Source organism: Neovison vison, chromosome 13, assembly GCF_020171115.1.
Source record: "Neovison vison isolate M4711 chromosome 13, ASM_NN_V1, whole genome shotgun sequence".
Classification (NCBI taxonomy): domain Eukaryota; kingdom Metazoa; phylum Chordata; class Mammalia; order Carnivora; family Mustelidae; genus Neogale; species Neogale vison.
This window is the reverse complement of record NC_058103.1, coordinates 37399775-37417524: the sequence shown is the minus strand read 5'-3', so window position 1 is coordinate 37417524 and position 17750 is coordinate 37399775. Positions and strand designations below refer to the sequence as shown.

The following is a 17750-nucleotide window of genomic DNA, read 5'->3' as shown; positions in this document are numbered from 1 at the left end:
AGCACCCCACAAGCCTTGGGCTTCCTTGTGTTGGCAGAAAGAGACTAAAATATGTACGGAAGGAGCACTGGTGAAGAGTGGGGGACAGGGACAAAGCTTCAAGCTGTTGGTAGGCTCTGAAAAATATTGAGAAGATGAATTTAAGAAGCAGTGCTATGGTTTATGATTTGAATCCCACTTTGGTGTCTTTATCTTTCACTTACAGTCAGAGTGGTAGACAAGGAAAGCATCAGCAACCAAGAAGAAGACAACCCAGATGACATTTAATCTAATCTGTATAGAACAGTGATAATCATAAAACGATAACCACAACTGGGGAGCACCCAAATATCATTTTTTTTCTGACTTACGTGTTCAAGATAACAAAGTACAGAAAAAAATAAAAAGCATTTTCTGTAAATATTTTTATAGAAGAAATATAGAATTTTATCTCTTCCTATCAGACATTATATCCTCATTATTTTACCTCACTTCTCACTATTGTTTAAAAGGTTACATTTGGGGGTTGCCTGGGTGGGGCAGTCCTTTGAGGGTCAGACTCTTGGTTTCAGATCAAGTCTGATCTCAGGGTCATGAGATCCAGCCCAGCATTGGACTCCTTGCGAAGCATGGAGATTGCTTGAGATTCTCTCTGTCCCTCTCCCTCTGTCCCTTCCCCAGAGCTCTTTCTCACTCTAATATAAATACATAAGTCTTTAAAAAATATAAAATAAAATAAAAGTTTACAATGTAAGGTTGCTCCATAACTGAAGGGGCCCAATTCCCAATTACTGCACTTTTAGGTTTCTGTTAGCAACTATAAATACCTTGGTGATCAATTTTCTTATATAAATATATTGTTGTACATATGTATGATTATTCCTGGGGATACACCGTAGAGATAGAATTGCTGAGTCAGAGACAGACACGTGTTTCAGCATTTGATCTATATTGAAAAATGGCTTGCCAGAAAACTTGAACCAATTTACATTTCCTCCACATTCTTGTATTCACCAACACTGGGTGCCACTCTCTTCATTTTGTCAATTTGATAGGCCAGAGGTTTTATCTTGTTTAACTTGAATATTTTCACTCCAATATTCACTGGCCCTTAATTTATTTGTAAATTATACATATTCTTTATTTTTTTCTTCTGGATCAGTTATTATTCTTATTGATTAGAATATACCCTATGTATCAAAGATAACCTTCTTTAACCTTCATATATCAAGATTATTTTTTCCCAGTACACTTATGTTTCTTTCTTTTTTTCAAATCAAATGTATTGATCATTTTCTTTATGGTGTTCTTCACTTGCTGTTTTATTTCCAAAGAGTAACCAACTGTCTAAATACAATATATTGACTACTTCATCTTTCTCCACTGCCATTTATATACTAAATTCTTACGCAGGTAGCATCAGCTCTGTGGCTTAGATTCCTGTTCCGTTTCGTTGAGTCTCGTCCCAGTGCCATGCTTCTTTAATTAGTATAACCTTATAATACATGTTAATGTATATTAACCCACTTATCCTATCATTTTATAATTATTAGCTATCCTCACCAATTTCACTTTCCATATAATGACTGTAATCACTCTGCGGGGTTCCCAGTTCAAAAATCCTATTAGAATTATTTTAAACTTATTAAACTGAGGAGGCCTAACATCTTTTTAATACAGAGTTTCTTGTCCAGATCCGTGTTTCTCCATGCCCTTCTTTTATGTTGCTCTGCAGAGTGCTTTTTCCAGAAAGGTCTTGCACATTACTAGGCAGTTTATAGTTTTTGTTGTCATTTTGAAAAGGATACTTTCCATCATATTTTCTAAGTACTTATAGCTGGTACCTGATGGAATTTTTATGGGCCAATAATTCTTCGAAAATTCTTCACAGGAACACACCAGTCCACCTTCATCTTCACCCGACCTTTGCATTTCCACAGAGACTATTTCTAAACAAGGAGGGGAGAGTGCCGTTATACCAAAAGTGCCTCGTTCCCCTACTGTATAGGTCAGACATGGCCAAAAAGATATCTGTGCAGCATTAGGTAAACGTTATGATTTTCCCACATATTATTTCATCTAATATTCACAACACCTGTCTGAAGTGGATTACTCTAGAATAATCAAGTTGTCATTAGTCCCATCTGGAAGATGAGAAAACAGAGGTTCAGATCTGAATCAGTCTCCTGAAGTGCTTGGTTAAAATGCAGACATCTAGGGTGCCTACATGGCTCAGATGGTTGAGTGTCTGTCTGCCTTGAGCTCAGGTCATGATCGCAGGTCCTCGGATAGAGCCCCATTTCAAGATCCCTGCTGAGCAGGGAGTGTGCTTCTCCCTCTCCCTCTGCCACTCCCCCTACTTGTGCACTCTCTCCCCTACCCGACAAATGAAAAAATAAAATCTTTGTAAAAACTAAAAAAGAAAGAAAGAAAGAAAGAAAGAAAACATCTGGGTCCTGTCCCACACCTATTCCTTCAAAATCTTAGGGGCAGGGTGTGAAACCAGGGAATCTGTGTTTTTAGCTGGCTCCCCCTGGTGGCTGCCACGAAACATTTTGATCACAGCGTCAAAAGGCTATAATTGAACGTTTCTGCCTCCACCTTAGGCATCTATTCCACCATACTTCATGGCAAACCCAACAATTATGAGGGTTCTTTAAGCAATTTATGAAGAAGCTGGCATTTTTTAAAAGTATCTCTTTATACAGGGATCCTGAAAAACATGCTCTGGTTTGCCACGACAAGCCCCTGTGTCCAGGCTTCACTTATCATTCAGTCACTTCTTCCCAAAGTCTTCATTAACAGACAGCTCTCCTGTACTCTGTGGCTAATGCCAAGCTGCCTGGCTACTATGGCTTTCACAGCCCCAGTGAACCTCAGGACAACTTGGCAGTGGTCTGGCCCTACTGGCCTAGAATCCGGCTGCCCCAGGCTGGTAAGAATTGTCTGGAAAAGTGGCAGAGGGCTCCAAACGCAGATCCCAGCCAGCAAAGCCCCACTGCCAGGGCAATCTCTCACAGTAGGTGGGCCAGCTCCAGTGGAGGACGCCATTGCTGGTGACCCCATCCTGCCCGTTACTGTACAGAGAAGCTCACAGTGACCCTCTGGGAAACGCCTAAGACTCATCTACAGAAAATAAATGTTTCGGAGAAAACCTTCCACTTGGGTAGAGTTTAATGCACTTATCAGTCACTCAGCCACCGTTTGTGGAGTTACAGGGCAGGCCCACGCTGAACTCTGAGACGCGAGAATAAATAATATGCAATGCTGTATGGCCCAGGAGCAAGGAGGCCTAGAAAGAGGCTTAATGTATTTGAAGGGAATCAAGAAAAAGTTATGGAAGGGAGTATTATGGTTGTGGGAGTTTTCCAGACTGACAAGTGCAGAGAGAGCATTCCAGAATTTCTTTTTCCAGAATTCCAGAGGGACTAGCTTAAGCAAAGGCATCATGAGTACAATAGATTGTAAGAACTGTGGATCACTGGAGGGTAAAAAAATAAAAGAGAGTTGGAAGGATAAGTCAGGGCCAGTAAATTCTTGGAAGGTATTTGAAGTTTATCTTGGAGATGTCCGGGAGCCACAGCTGCATGAACTCTGGTGGCAGTAAGGAAAGCACAGCAGCTGAGTCTGGAGGCCGGATGTGGATTAGGCGGCTTTGGCCATTGACAAGCCTGGGAAGTAAGGCCCGCACTGGGACAGCTGCAAGGATAATAAAAAGGACTCAGATTCCCAAGCTGCCAAGCAGGTAGAATTGGCAGGATGAATGTCGTGGAAGGAAAAGTGAGGCCAAGCAGAACTCCAGAATTCCAGGATGTGGATGTCATGGAATCATGGCTTTGTGAAATTCCTTGAAAACCCTTGACAAGAACATACTATAAGTGTGTTCATCCCCAGTTAGCTCCAAGAGTCCTAGAACTAAACAAGCTCTGCCCTGTCCTCCTCCTCCTCCTTCTCTTCCATCATCAGACAAGTACTGGCAAGAGCAGACCTTTCCTGACGCGCACTCCACGCCCAGAACTAAGGCAGCTTTGCTCCCACAAGCTCTGTCCTCAAAGTTATCGTTCTTTAAGAAGCCATTTGTTCAGTGATGCCTTCTTCCACTTGTGTGAGCTTTGCTGTACGAAATCATCATACCCATGCTCTCTCTTGCTCCCCAAACTTCCAAGAAGAAAAATCAAGACTTAGGGAAGCTTTGGCTTGCTCAAGCTCCCAGAGTTCATTTGCAGTGAGTCCACAGTTCCAACCAGTTCTTCCACCTTAAAATCCAGGGCAGTTACATGTCAAAATAACTACAGACCCAATCCCGTCATGATTCCTAAATGCCTAGAAGAGAAAGAAACATGACCAGGGATGGAAGATGCCTGCAGATATGTGGTAGCCGGTTCACATGGAATTCTCATTTTTGTAGGACCCATATACAGACCCAACAATGACAACAACAACAATAACAACAACAAGACCTCAACTCAGAATCCAAACAGATTCTTGGGCAGCCTGTTGGGTTTTCTCCTTGGTCTGTGTTCTACAGAAACAAGACCTCATGCCTGCACATCAAATAAGAGACATGCCCAGGCAACTTTTATTTGGAGAGTAAGTAGAGGAGGAAAAGGGTAAAGGGAAAGGGAGAGCCTGCTGCTCAGCAAACCAGAAGCAAAGAAAGGGAAAGAGCTAGCTGTGGGCCAGTGTAGACGGGTGAAAAAGGTTTCAAGCCACATGAAGAAAGAGGATCGTGAATGCTGGAAGTTTGAAACTGACCAGGAAGGAATTCACCAACATTCCTATTTAGGAAAATGTATCTTTTATTTCTAGTTTCATACAGTTTTTCTAACCTACTTTTTTTTTTAAGGATTTTTATTTGTTTGTCAGAAAGAGAGAGCATGGGCAGTGGGGAAGGGCAGAGGCAGAGGGAGAAGCAGGTTCCCCGCTAAACAGGGAGCCAGACACAGGGCTTGATCCCAGGACTCTGGGATCATGACCTGAGCCAAAGGCAGACACTTAACCAACTGAGCCACCCAGGCATGCCCTAACTTACTTTAATTTGAAGAAAGTCTCAGATGCTTCTGAACTTGTCCCTTATAAAAGGAACATGTGTACTCTGAGGCTTCAACCAGGTCACAAACACATACAGGCAGCTCCTAAGAGTGGCCAGGGAAGCTAGGTAACTCACTGCCCCAGACGGGCTCTTCCAGAAAGGAAGAAGAGTAGAGGATGAGGGTCAGTTCAGAGAGGGGAAAGCTGAGGCTGCTCCTGAAGGTGTCCAGTCAGCTAGGCATGATCAAAGTCATGATCAAGAATTTTCATTTAAAACTCTCCATTTCTTACAGCCCCCTAGACACAGACAGACTGTTGTGATGATTACCCCTGACTCTGAACAGCTTAGAAGGAGTTTTTATGGCCCCTTAGGGTAAACACGATTTATTCATTTCCCAGGTGAGAGACCTACTGGCTTGCCCAACATCTCAGCAAATGAGTCACAAAGCATGGACTTGGATTCAGACATGAACAAAAATTATCTGAAACTTGGATATAAGGCTAAGAGCTTCAAACTCTCCTTTCGCTGTCTTGTAGGGGCAACCCTCCCCCCAGGGACTAACAATCTAGGGGAATGTACCTTTGTGTGATTCTGCTAACTAAAAACTTGGGACTTTCTGAAGGTGCATGTTAACTTATAAATCTTGTCAGGTGAACACGCAAAGAATTCCCATTTAGTAGAAAAGACACCGTGGAAGGTTATCTTTTCCACAGAACAACAACTAGTTTCCCTCTGAACCTAGTCACTTCCTCCAACCCCTCTTCCTTTTAAGTACCTCTAAATGTCAGTTCTTCAAAATGCTCCTTGCATAAGATTTGTCACCTTACTGGTTCCCTCATCAATAAGTTAATAAATCTTCGACCTATCTTCATCCTATATTTACCTGAGAGCCACGTTTCTGACCTTCTTTAAAATTCTCTTTCTTGCTAGGCATATCACCCAGTGTTTCTTCCTCCAAAATAGCACCTTTATGGTATTACATGCGCACACCTCGTTGGGTCTGCTTCAGCCTACATCCCAGAGTATACTCCACACAAGCCATGCGGACAGCTGGTTAGGTGCTGGGAAGGAAAGGGCAGCTTCCACCCGGCTAACCTGGCATTTCCACCATTGCAGTTCTTTGGCTTCATCATTGATACATCATGTTGACTTCCAAAGACTGCTCCGGCCGGATGAGACAGCCAGCCCACCACCAAACAAGGGAGGGACTTTGGATCAAGTGCCTTGTGCTGCTCATGAGCTGGGCTGAGGGTCTGACCTGGCTTTCAGGGAATGACCAATACTTCCTCATCCAGGTTTGCAAACGACACATGGGGCAGACACAAGGGGACTGAAATGCCGAGGGGAGCATGTTCCGCGCCCACCCAGACATTTTCTTTCTGGGTGATGCTCAAGAGAGCCCACCCCCTGACTTCATTAGCACCTCGTTCAGCTCACAAAATTAACCACTCCCGTCTGTGCAAAGAACCACAAGGAAGCAAAGATCTTAAAGGATTTGGAGAAGAAGGCCTTCATTTTACATCTTAACAGGTCGCTGGCAACTTTTCACACTTTACTGAGAGAACCAACAGAGCCATTATCGGGTCATCTGACACACTCTCTTTAAAACCCCTCTACACTCAGTAAACAACTCTAATAGCTCCAAGAATAGACAGTGTTCTGGAATTGTAGCCTGACCGTAGCCTGACCGCGGTCTGCCAGGCAGATTCGCTGGCTGCACCTTCCCAGCAGTCCATGTCCTGCCAGGGTGCTTCTAGCTGCAGCTCAGTGCATTTTGAAGGACTTCTTCCACCTGAGTTGCCCCTGGTGTTCCGTTTCTGTACCATGTGCTCAGCCTCAATTGTGTGTACTAGGAAATGTGCTGTGTACTGTGTGGGATAGGAAGCATGGACATTCTTTCTCCAGGGTCTTCCTATCCAGCGGGAGATAGAAGACAGAGATCTAAATAGCTATCATTTGGGGGTAGAAAGTGACCAGTAGGTTTCTCAGTGGGTTAAGCTTCTGCCTTTAGCTCAGGTCAGGATCTCAGGGTCCTGGGTTGGGGCCCTGCATTGGGCTCCCTGCTCAGTGGCGAGTCTGCTTCTCCTTCTCCCTTTCCCTCTCCCTCTGTGATCTGACTCTCAGTCTCTCAAATAAATAAAGTTAAAAAAAAAAAGTGACCAGTAATTCACAAATATTATGAAATTTTGTGCCAGTTAATCGGCACTGGGGATTCAGTGGACAGCAAGACAGGTCCCTGTCCTTACTAAAGGTTCAGGAAGCCTTTGTTGAAGGGAAGGAGGGGAGGGTAACAATTGTTCAGCACTTCCTACAGACCAGGCCGTGTGCCAGGCATTTTCTCATTTAATATGCTCTTTACAGGTGCATATCTTTGGTAGATGATGTTATTCCCATTTTTAACAAATAAGAAAGGCGGGGCTCAGAGATGTTAGGTGACTTTCCCAAGATCAAACAAATGGTGAACAGCAAAGGTAGGTGTCCAACACGGAACCATGGAACTTAGAAGATCCTGCTCTTTCATCCTCACTACATTTACTATCAGCATCGTAGGGCCTTTCGTGCTGTCATGTGTTTCCAAACTGAAGAACTTTGTAGGGCACAGGTTGGCAAGACCTAAGGCATCCACTGCTCCTTTAAGATAAGGACTCATAAAGCCATTTGCACTCTGGACAGCCTGTGATGATGAATGCTTGGTTCTGTCCCTTTGTGTTCCCTAGCATCATCCGTGGGATCCACTTATCTCCCTCCAATAAAATGGGAGACTGAAAGAGCAGAAAAGAGAGAATAACAGTGATTGCCAGGGCTAGGGGTACAAGCGCTGCCCCTCTTTTTGGGATCCCTCCATCAGGGCTGGCCAAATACACAGAGCAGATAGCCGCTACCCAACAAAGCTGAAAGCCGATGAGGCTTCCACCTGAAAAATGCACCCCCCCTTTTTTTCCTTAATACGAGGAAATTATTTCGATTCCTTCTCTTTCACTTTCTTTGGGAGAAAGAATTCGGGACTTCCGTAGCTTTACAAAGCCTTTGGGGAAAAGTCTAAATTAGTGCGTCAGGACCACCAGGCGCTGTGCGCTCACCTATTCGGCCCCACCTCCCCCAGTAAACCCGGGGTAGCTGGTGAGCCACCCCTGTCCCTCCCCTAGTGTGCCCTGAGTAACTCACGGCCACCCCTGGGACGCAGCTTACACTTGTCCTCCCGAAAGCCTTCTCTGACACGCGTTGCGTGTGTGCGCATGCGTGTGTACGTGTGTGCGCTGCGCATGGTCCCTCCCCCACCGGCACGCACACACGTGCGCGCATGCCCAGTAAAACAGTAATGGCCCTACTGTGTGCTCGCACAGCCCTCCACGCTGCCCCGGCAGGGTGTTTACCACGTGGCACGGTGCCGCACCAGGCCTTGCGGGTGAACCCCTCCTCCCCACCCTCCAGGACAGGAGGGATGCTAGCTGGTCTTTGTAGTCCCAACACTGAGTGCGGTCCAAAACCCCGTAAACCCTGGGAAGGACAGACAGAGGGCCAACTCTTCGGGAGTCTCCTCCCAAAGGCTGCAGGGGGAGCAAAGGGTGGGGCTGGGGGGAAGCGGGGCGGGAGGGACGAGCCGCAGCACTCCTACAACAGAGGTCAGAGCCGTTGATGAGGAACATCTGCAGCACCCACGGGCGCCGTGAGGATGACCTGGCATCGGGTGCTCTCTCTGGAGATGGCCCTGGGCCTGCAGGTCGTGGGACGCGCCAGGAGGGTCCCCAGAACAGCCCTTCCCTCCCCCTCCACCCCCGACCCACCTGTCTTGGGCTCACCAAAGCAGGAAATTCCATGCTGTAATGGTTGGATTTCTTCCCTTCATTCCTGACCCATGACTAGGTAACGAATTGGTGATGAAAGAAACCACTTCGGCAGACTTCAGGAACATCTAAGCGCGCGCCAAGCATGCAGGGAGAGGGAAATGGGTCCGGACAGAGCTCGGGCGACACAGTCTCACCTTCATTCCCATTGCTCGCCTGATAGGAAAGGAAATCAAAATGTTGGGAAGCCCCTCTTCTGTCAGCATGGTCGCCGGCGTTGTGTGGAGCTGAGTCCACCAGGTCAACATTTGAAAGCTGCTCCCGGCGAGCGGCTGCAGCCCCGTTATCCAGCCGCACACTTGTCGATCTGGGTAGATGAGAAACATCGATCCCGGTGTCTAGGGAGGCAGCGCTTTTAAACCAATGCTTTTCAGAGGATGAGCCTTTGAGAGGTACTTAGCCTTCGTGTAGCCCAGGAACCTGAGAACCAATACAGGTCCAATCAGTCCTGAATCAGCAGCTCTGAAACAGGCTGGAGAACAGGGTGGTGGGCAGGGGCGGGAAGCCGGTGACAAAGGTTCCCCCGCCATAGATCTGTCTTTCCTGCATAGCTAATGGTTGGAGGAACCAAAAATCATTTTTATACAGTATTTGCACATTTTTTGATTACAAAAAAAAATTACAGTCTCCCTCACATTTTACTTCCTTTTTCTAAAAAGAGATTGGGGGGGGGGGCTTAAATTCACTCTTTCTATTCACCATGAGGTTGTATTTCTTTTGCATTCCATGTGATCCGTCTCGGTTTAGTTTCAAGTTAGGACTCTATTTCATTTCCAGACATGTACAGAGTGGTCTGTATCCCTCTATTACTTCTTCCTTTAGGGCACAATTACTTGGCAAGGCAGTAAGCCTGCTAGGTAAATCAAACTGTCAACTTTCCATCTATGTACACCCTTCAGGTCTATGAAAACAAACCCGGACAACATCTCCTCCTGCACCTAACATTCAATATTGTAATAAATCAGGTGGGCTAAAGCACTTATTTAATCTTTAAAAAAAAAAACTTTTTATAAAATAAATGTTAAGCACTTCTCATTTCGTTATTAACTTTGCCTTATAGACTATAAAATATGTAGGTGAGTCACTAGTCTTGGTTTTCATGGTTTTATTAACATTTCAGAGACAGACTATAGCAGAAAGATTTCAAACAGAGAAGTTGCTTACACAGTTCTATATCCTGAAACATGGCTCAAATGAAATGAAAAAATAACCAAACCAAGAAAGGATCCAGCAACCTTTTCCTTTCAAGAGCTTGATATTCCAGGGCCTAATAGGGATCCATGAGTAGCCTACAGAGCACCCTCGCGGCACCAATAATACTCATCTCAGCTGAAAAGTTAGGAACTTGGCTGAGCCCATCTGCTCTCACTGCAGGCCAAGGTTGCCTTTCATTTGGAAATCATGCGGTCAGCTTGGTTTAGAATATACGTGAGAATATAGTGAGGCATATGCTTCTCCTTCCCACCCAGGAAGATGCTAGCATGGAGAAATGTGAAGCCTCCTGATGAAAACTTGCATTTATGGACTCTCCTCTTCTCTTCTCCCCTAGTTACCGTGACAGTGGGAGGCAAGCAACACTTGCTCGGACTGTATGACACCGCGGGACAGGTACAGTGTCGCTGTTTTGATTCATTAAGGGTTTGGGAGTGGAGAGAATGATCCATGTGGCTAGGCACGTAGGAACAGATATGACCTGTTCTGATCACTTGGGACAAATTTATTGTCTATCTAAATGACAACCAATGGCACATTCTTAATATCTTAACAACGTTTATAATTACAAAAAAGCCAAATCATTACATTACTGAAAGTGTTGATGAGCAAATAGCCATTCATTCATTGGTTGGTGTATATCGATAACCAAATAACGTGGTTTGGCCAAGTACCTCAACTTCTTCCTACCCATGCCAATTCCAAATTCGGGATTAATGAGTCAATTTTATAAATTTTCGTTTCATCTATTTTTTTTTTCACATCATATTCTTTGCCCAGCCTTTATGTGAATTGCCTAATGAGCCATGGAAAGATCCAAAAAGAGATGGGGGATGAGGGTGGGGTTAGGGGAGGGAGATGGATTAAGTGTCAGTAAGAAGACAAGCCAGGATCCTGAATGATTTCCAAAAGTGAGGGTCAAGTCCTGAATAACCAGAGGTTGACTCTAAATTCTCTAAGCTTCTTGAAATGCTCTCACTCTGTCGGAGATGTATCTTCAAGATGGAGAATGTAGCCAACCGGTAATGTAAGTCCATGGATTAGAAAGAACCCTCCACACTTATTAACTAGCATGTGCCCTCCATGGATCAAAATGCCACCTCATCTTTCTTTCCTTGTACCCTACACTCCACTATGAAAGGTTTCTAATGTTAAAAATTCATGGGTTAAGCAATTGATGGCTGTGGCCCAATTTCTTTGATAGAGCTTTTGTTACCATTGGGTCATTTATTTAGGTCAAAATCAGCAGGTTATTCAGTCTGTCCAAACTCATACATCTTAAGTCCTTTGGAGTGAACACTGACCATGCTCTTTCCTACTGTGAGTTTCCTGGTTATGGTTCTTTGTAGTTATGCATTTGTCTGGGCTTTTTTTTTTTTTTTTTTTTTTTCACAATTATCTGGAGATAGGTCTTTTTGCTCAATTTGAAAACTCTGTACTTGGATAAATAATAAGAAATGGAATTTGGGGGGATTTCTGTGTGTATTTGCAAGGACCATCTATAAAAGCCTGTGGGACATCAGAAGCTGATGTCGGACATTGGGGAACCTGGAAAAAATCTTGCACCAGACTCAAGACTTGTAAGAGTGAGTCAGTTACCCTTCATTTGAAGATGGTTGTGTTAGCTAGCTGCTCTCAGGAACTGGGGAGTAGAGGAGATTTCTCACATCAATATCAAGACACAGAACTAGGAAACGATGCTTCAGATGCCTAAATCACAAACTCGGTTGGGCTCCTCTGGGGTAAGGTACCAAGGCGTCCGTGCACCTGCTGTTTGAATGCCCCTCCACCAGAAAGCCTTGCAGCAATAGAGTTCCTCTGTTTTTTGGATTAAATTTGCCTATTTTCATTCAGTCATATAGTCATTAGGGTGTCCCCATTCACCAGAAACTCACATCCTGGAAGAGAGAGGAGTTTACACCCTTTATCCCCACAGTCAGCATTCATAAATACAGTCTAGTTTGAAAAGTTCGATACAGCAAGGATTATTGCCTGGCTCTGGAACTTCTCTGTTTCCCTCGCCTTCTGAAAAGCTACGTGTGCCCCTCATACCCATCCAGTGCTCTCCCCCTCAGTAGCAATCCATAACAATTGTTAGCTTCTTTTTTTTTTTTTTTTTTTTTTTAAATTTTTTTTTATTTATTTGATAGACAGAGAGAGATCACAAGTAGGCAGAGAGGCAGGCAGAGAGAGAGGGGGAAGCAGGCTCCCCGCTAAGCAGAGAACCCGATGTGGGGCTCGATCCCAGGACCCTGAGATCATGACCCGTGTAGTCTCTGTTTTAACATTTAAGTCCTCCAGGTGATTGCAAGGCATGGTAATGGGTGAGAATCAACTTCTCTCTCAGACACCTTGCTGTCTGATAGTATTGATGAGAATTATTAAGGTATTCAAGAATCGAGGGATAAATGAAAAGAAGATGTTCTCCACTGGAGTATTTGAAAATCTAAGGTACAAATGCTGTTCTGTACCTTAGATTTTCAATTGTTAGCTTCTATCCATTCATTGTCCCCAGAACAACCTCCCCAAGCCTCTATTTAATTTCAAATCCAATAAAACTGTTTAAAGCCCCTATAGAGTTTAATTAGTCTTTGCCACTGCTGTCCTTTTTAGAAAAAAAAATTTAAATAACATTAGTATAGGACTTAAAGCTGTAAGGCAGTATAAAAATAACCTTAAGCTCCAACTTGAAATAAATAGAATGACCCAAACTTCTGACACAGAAGATGTGATGGGCGCTGATAAAATATCACAAGTGGGTTATAGACATTTCTGCAACTTAACTTGTACTCTAATGCTTTCCGCCCGCTGCTTTAAAAGCTCAAACATGGACAAGGATCATAGGGGTACATGCAGCTTGGGGAAGAGGAATCAGAACACATCTTAAAGTTCTTCTAGGCCTAAAATTCTATGATTAGGACTTTTAACAGACTACTTCAAGAAGGCCTAAAAGACCTGGAGTAATTAAGCAAAATTATTTGAGGCCAGACCCAAGGGAGACCTTCCAGCAGCAAAGATTATTAAATATTGGAGTGTGTTAACTAAAGGTGACATGTAATTCATTTTGTACAACAGTGGTGGTTCTCAGTCTTAAGCAGACATCAGAATCACATGCAGGTCCTGTTAAATCCAGGTCCCTGGGCCCCAGTTCCAGAATTTCTGATTCTATGGGTCTGAAATGGGGCCCAAGAATTTGCATTTCTAACAGGCTTCCTAATGCTGTGGCTGCTGGTCTGTACACCACATTTAAAGAAACACGTCTGGGGGTACCTGGGTGGCTCAGTCGGTTTAGCAACTGTCTCTTGGTCTCAGCCCGGTCTTGATCTTAGGGGCATGAGTTCAAGCCCCGTGCTGGGGGCAGGCGGGGAATCATTATTCTAGAACTTTGCCACTCAAAGTGTGGTCCACCAGCAGCATCGACATCACCAAGGGAGCTTGTTAGGAATGAAGATTTTCAAGCCCAGCCTACGGAATCTGAAAATTCATTTTCAGAAGATCCCCACATGACCTACAGGAGAAGCACTGCTCTACAAGTCTTTGGCGATCGGGGCATGGCTTCAACCTTAGGAGTGTGCAGCAGAAAATACCCCTTCCCTGAGCTGATTCCCCTGGTTCTACCCTTCTGCTAATCAGACTTTTGTGACACGTTTAACTTAGAAGCACGATCCCAAAATTCCCATTGCTGGCCTCAGGTAGGATCATCCACTATCCTCAGTTATAGTCCAGCAAATGTCACGGAGGTCACAAGGTTAAGGGACATTCAACTAATTCAAAAATACGCATGGAGTTACTAAGAAAGAGAAGTGATCTCAAAACCAATTGATTAATCCCTGAACTGCAAAAAAAAAAAAAAAAAGAAACAAAGAAAGAAAGAAACAAGTCTCTGAAACCAACTCTAGAATGCTATCTTGCTGGGAATATTTAGATTTTCTTACATGAATAAACTAGCAAGTAGTGTCCCTCCTCTTTGTTTTGAACTAACTGTGAGTCAGAGTCAATGAAAACAACCTCAAGAGGTGCATGTTCTAAAAAGTGAAGTGATCGGAACTTTGTATTTCTACACTCAAAGTCAGCCCTAGACAAAATGCTTTAACCTAGCTCTGTCCATGTGGTCATACCTAGTCCTTTTGGACACATCACGGCGGTGCCCCCAGGCACCCCCCCAAGACAGGCTCCTGGCCCTTCAGGAACCCACCAAGCATTTGCCAAAGACAGTTTAGAATGAAGTCCAACACTGGCCGCGGCTATTAACCATGAACTTCCTCCCCAAATCCCCAAAACAAACAAATATTGGGACTTGGAATAGAATCCTTTGAAAACAAAGTCATCAGAACTCTGGTTCAGCTGTGAGACAGAATTCCAGACAGTGAGTTAAGGCAGTGAGGTGTGGGATTTTCTGCAGGCTGACTTTGCGTGTTTCCGCTCAGCTCACCCTGGAGAGGCAGCGAGGCCAGGCCTGGACACCAAACCTATTGAGGTCACGCCAAGTCAGGCTGCACAGCATGAGCCCCTAGTAGTGTCTTACTGAAAGGTTCTCTGAAAGGGATTTCTAGAGTTCAGATCTTTGGCTCGGCTATAAAGAGTCCCAGAGCCGACTTTTCTGTGACGTACTTGCAGACCAGTACGTGTCAAGTCTTTAGAGACCAAGCAGAGAACAGGATGCTGGGGCGGGGATGCTCCGGCAAAGCCTGGGCATTCGCTAACCAAGGAATGCCAGACTGGGGGGACCAGTCTGTCCCAGGTCATGGTTCAGAGCCAGGCATCATCCCATCCTGCTCCCAGCCACCTAGGACAGAGCCAGCCACGGCAGCAGACATCTTGCCTCCTCCTGTCAGTGGGCCCTTGGCTACACAAGCGTGTGGGTGAAGCCTTACTCAGATCGTGACCCCTCAGGCCTAACTCCAGGAGAAACACCTCTCAAAGGCCACATTTGCAAATGTGGCATTGGTGGCACTGCCAGGGAAGAATGGGGATCTCCTGGTGTTAGGAGCTGGGTTTCTCAGCAGGATGAACCCGCAGGTTCTCTGCACACAAGACCCACAGGATGGGGAGGGTGGGGGGCTGTCTGTATGTTGGCAAGCATGGAATGCAAAGCCACAGCCCCCAGCAGCTCAGCCATCACCAGTGACCAGGGAAGTGTGGGGGTAGAAAGGCCGTCAGCCACATGCCTTCCTCAGCCAGGACTGTACACCGCGTGTCCTCGCCTGCCCTGATTTCTGAACCATCTCTCCCCTGAGAGCTTGACGAGGCATGGGAGGCAAGTACAGCTAGGGTTCACTCATGGTAACCCAAGGTCCACTCAGAAGGACATGAGCCTTCCCTGTGGCCATTGGCTGACCCCATGGGGCCATCTGGAGCACAGAATCTAACATCAACCCTCCACAGAAAGTTTGCCTAAGGCTCAAAACAAATGTTTTTCCCCAGTGAGAAAATCGACTTTTCTTACTCATAAGCATCTTAATGTGGTTTTAGAAGCGTGCAATTTGGAGATTAAGAAGAAGTTTGCTAACATGACGAGTTATTAATAAAAGGAACCTCAGGACAAAATCTTACCTCTCGAATCATTTTTAAAAAATAATAAAGCTGTAGGGACATGGATTCAGAGGTGAAATTAGAGTATGCAATCATGTGGGTCTTGTTACTATTCAGTTTAGAACAAGCAAATTTCAGATTCAGCCCTGGTATCCCCTGCGGGCGGGAACACTGAGACTATTGTTCATGGGAGGGTCTCTCGGCCACTGAAGAACTTACTACATTCAAGACTTTGCTCTAAGCAGTCAACACATACGAATGCATTTTATTCTCAAAAAACCCTATGGGGCAACACTATTACCCACTCATTTTAAGGATAAAGATACTGAGGCAGAGAGGACTTACCCAATGTCACACAGTAGTCACGCAGGGATTTGAACCCAGAGAATGTGTCTCCCTGGCCCAGGCTTTGAAGCGCTTTGCTACACTCCCACCCTCTGGCTCTTGCGCACATTTTCCAGCCCAAGCCTGACAGATATGAGAAAATGAGACTTATGCTAAAATCTGGGATAAATGTCACTAAACCCAAGAGGACTTGGAAGCAGAATTCTATTTCCAATTGAATGTGTGTGGGGAATGGGGTGGGTTTGGGGTGGGGGGGGAGACTCCATGCAACTCTCCTTGTAACTCAGAGTGTGGTCCCTGAGCCCACAACACCAGCATCACCTGGAAACTTGTTGGAAATAAATTCTCAGGCTTCATCCCAGACCTGCTGCTGAATGAGAAGCCACATGTTAACAAGATGCATGGGTATCAAAAGTCTGAGGAGGATTGGTCGAATTGTTTCATTTCCTCACCACCTGGACCATGAGGCTCTGGCTGTTCCAGACATATGTGGAAAGCACGTGGCCATCTGACGTGGCTACCCATGAACTGTTATTTCGTCACAGTGTCCCATAGTCATCCCAGAGCCCTGGATCTGCCTTCAAACCAGTCTCCCGCCTTTGGAGCAAAGTTAGTGGAAAGTACTCAAAAGCCTACCTTGCCCCAGCTTCCTCCCTATCCCCTGAACCACCCACCCCCTACCCAGCCCCCTTGTCCCTTTTAGCCCCCCAGAGCTCCACTCAAGCTGCAATTTTAGATTGACCTGTCTCCTCTAGAAACATTCAAGACTTGGTCTTCCATTCTCAGTCTCAACATTGTAAGGGGCCTCAGCTACCAGCTGGACCATTTCTCCATTTCTCAGAGCTCCTTTACAGCATCTCCACAGGTGGTCATCCAATCTAGGCTCAAAATGTGCCCTGTTGAAGAAAACATATCAGCTGGGACAAACTAGTTATTTCTGTATTTTCGTTTTCTGTCCCCCAAGTGGAAAGTCAATTCTTATTCACCTTCTAGACTTCATAGAGCATCTTTAACAGTGCAGTTGACAATCAGTCTATCATTCTGAATGGAGTTACACAGCAGAACTAAGGTGTCTACAGAAGAGATATCCAGAATACAGAGCAAGATAAGGCCCCTTGAAGGACAAAGTCGGAAGTCCCTCTGCTGGAGGGCCCTGACTACCCTGCCAGGAGTAAATGATCAAAAACCCAAAATCCTCTCACACTCCCACCTGCAGTCCCCACAGCAACCCATGGTCTTCCTAGCTCTTCTAGAAGTGCTTTGATAGCTTCTGGTTATAGAATTAAATCAACATGATCCTTTCAGACTCGTAATTTGTTCCTACCTTATATAGTTCTGATGGTGCGGTTTTGGGGTTTTGGCTTTGAGGTTTTAAATATACAGTATCTGCTGCCACCTGGTGGTAATTACTAGCAACTGCAGGCCATGAAATAGATCATAAACCTGCAAAGTCCAACATTTCTAAGATTTCTGGGTAAAAGCATGAGTCCGTATTAAGATTCCCAGAAAACTGAATTTCCCAAAAAGAAAAAAAATGCTTAATCTGTCCCTTAACATTCTGAGCTGAGCAAATAATGTGGTCACAATTAAGAGCTGCAGCTGGATTCAGGCTAAACAGCCCATCCCGGTATTTAATCGTTCTGAGACATTAGCTCATTACCGAACTTCTCTAAAATTTAATTTGCTCATAACTGAAATATGGATGTGGATGCTGCCATCTCTCCAGCGCTATTGTGAAGAACCAACAAGGTAATGCGTGTAAGTGCCTGAAACAATTCCTGACCCTTCATGCTAAGCCCTTGACC

The 17750-nt window shown here is 45.0% G+C and overlaps 1 protein-coding gene across 1 annotated transcript in view; it reads left to right on the top strand.

Moving 5' to 3' along the window:
* Positions 1-17750, top strand: part of RHOJ (ras homolog family member J) — a 79605-nt gene that overhangs the window by 45636 nt on the left and 16219 nt on the right. The window contains exon 2 of the mRNA XM_044230395.1: positions 10406-10464. Coding sequence (XP_044086330.1) covers positions 10406-10464 — 59 coding nt within the window. The remainder of the gene's footprint in view (positions 1-10405; positions 10465-17750) is intronic.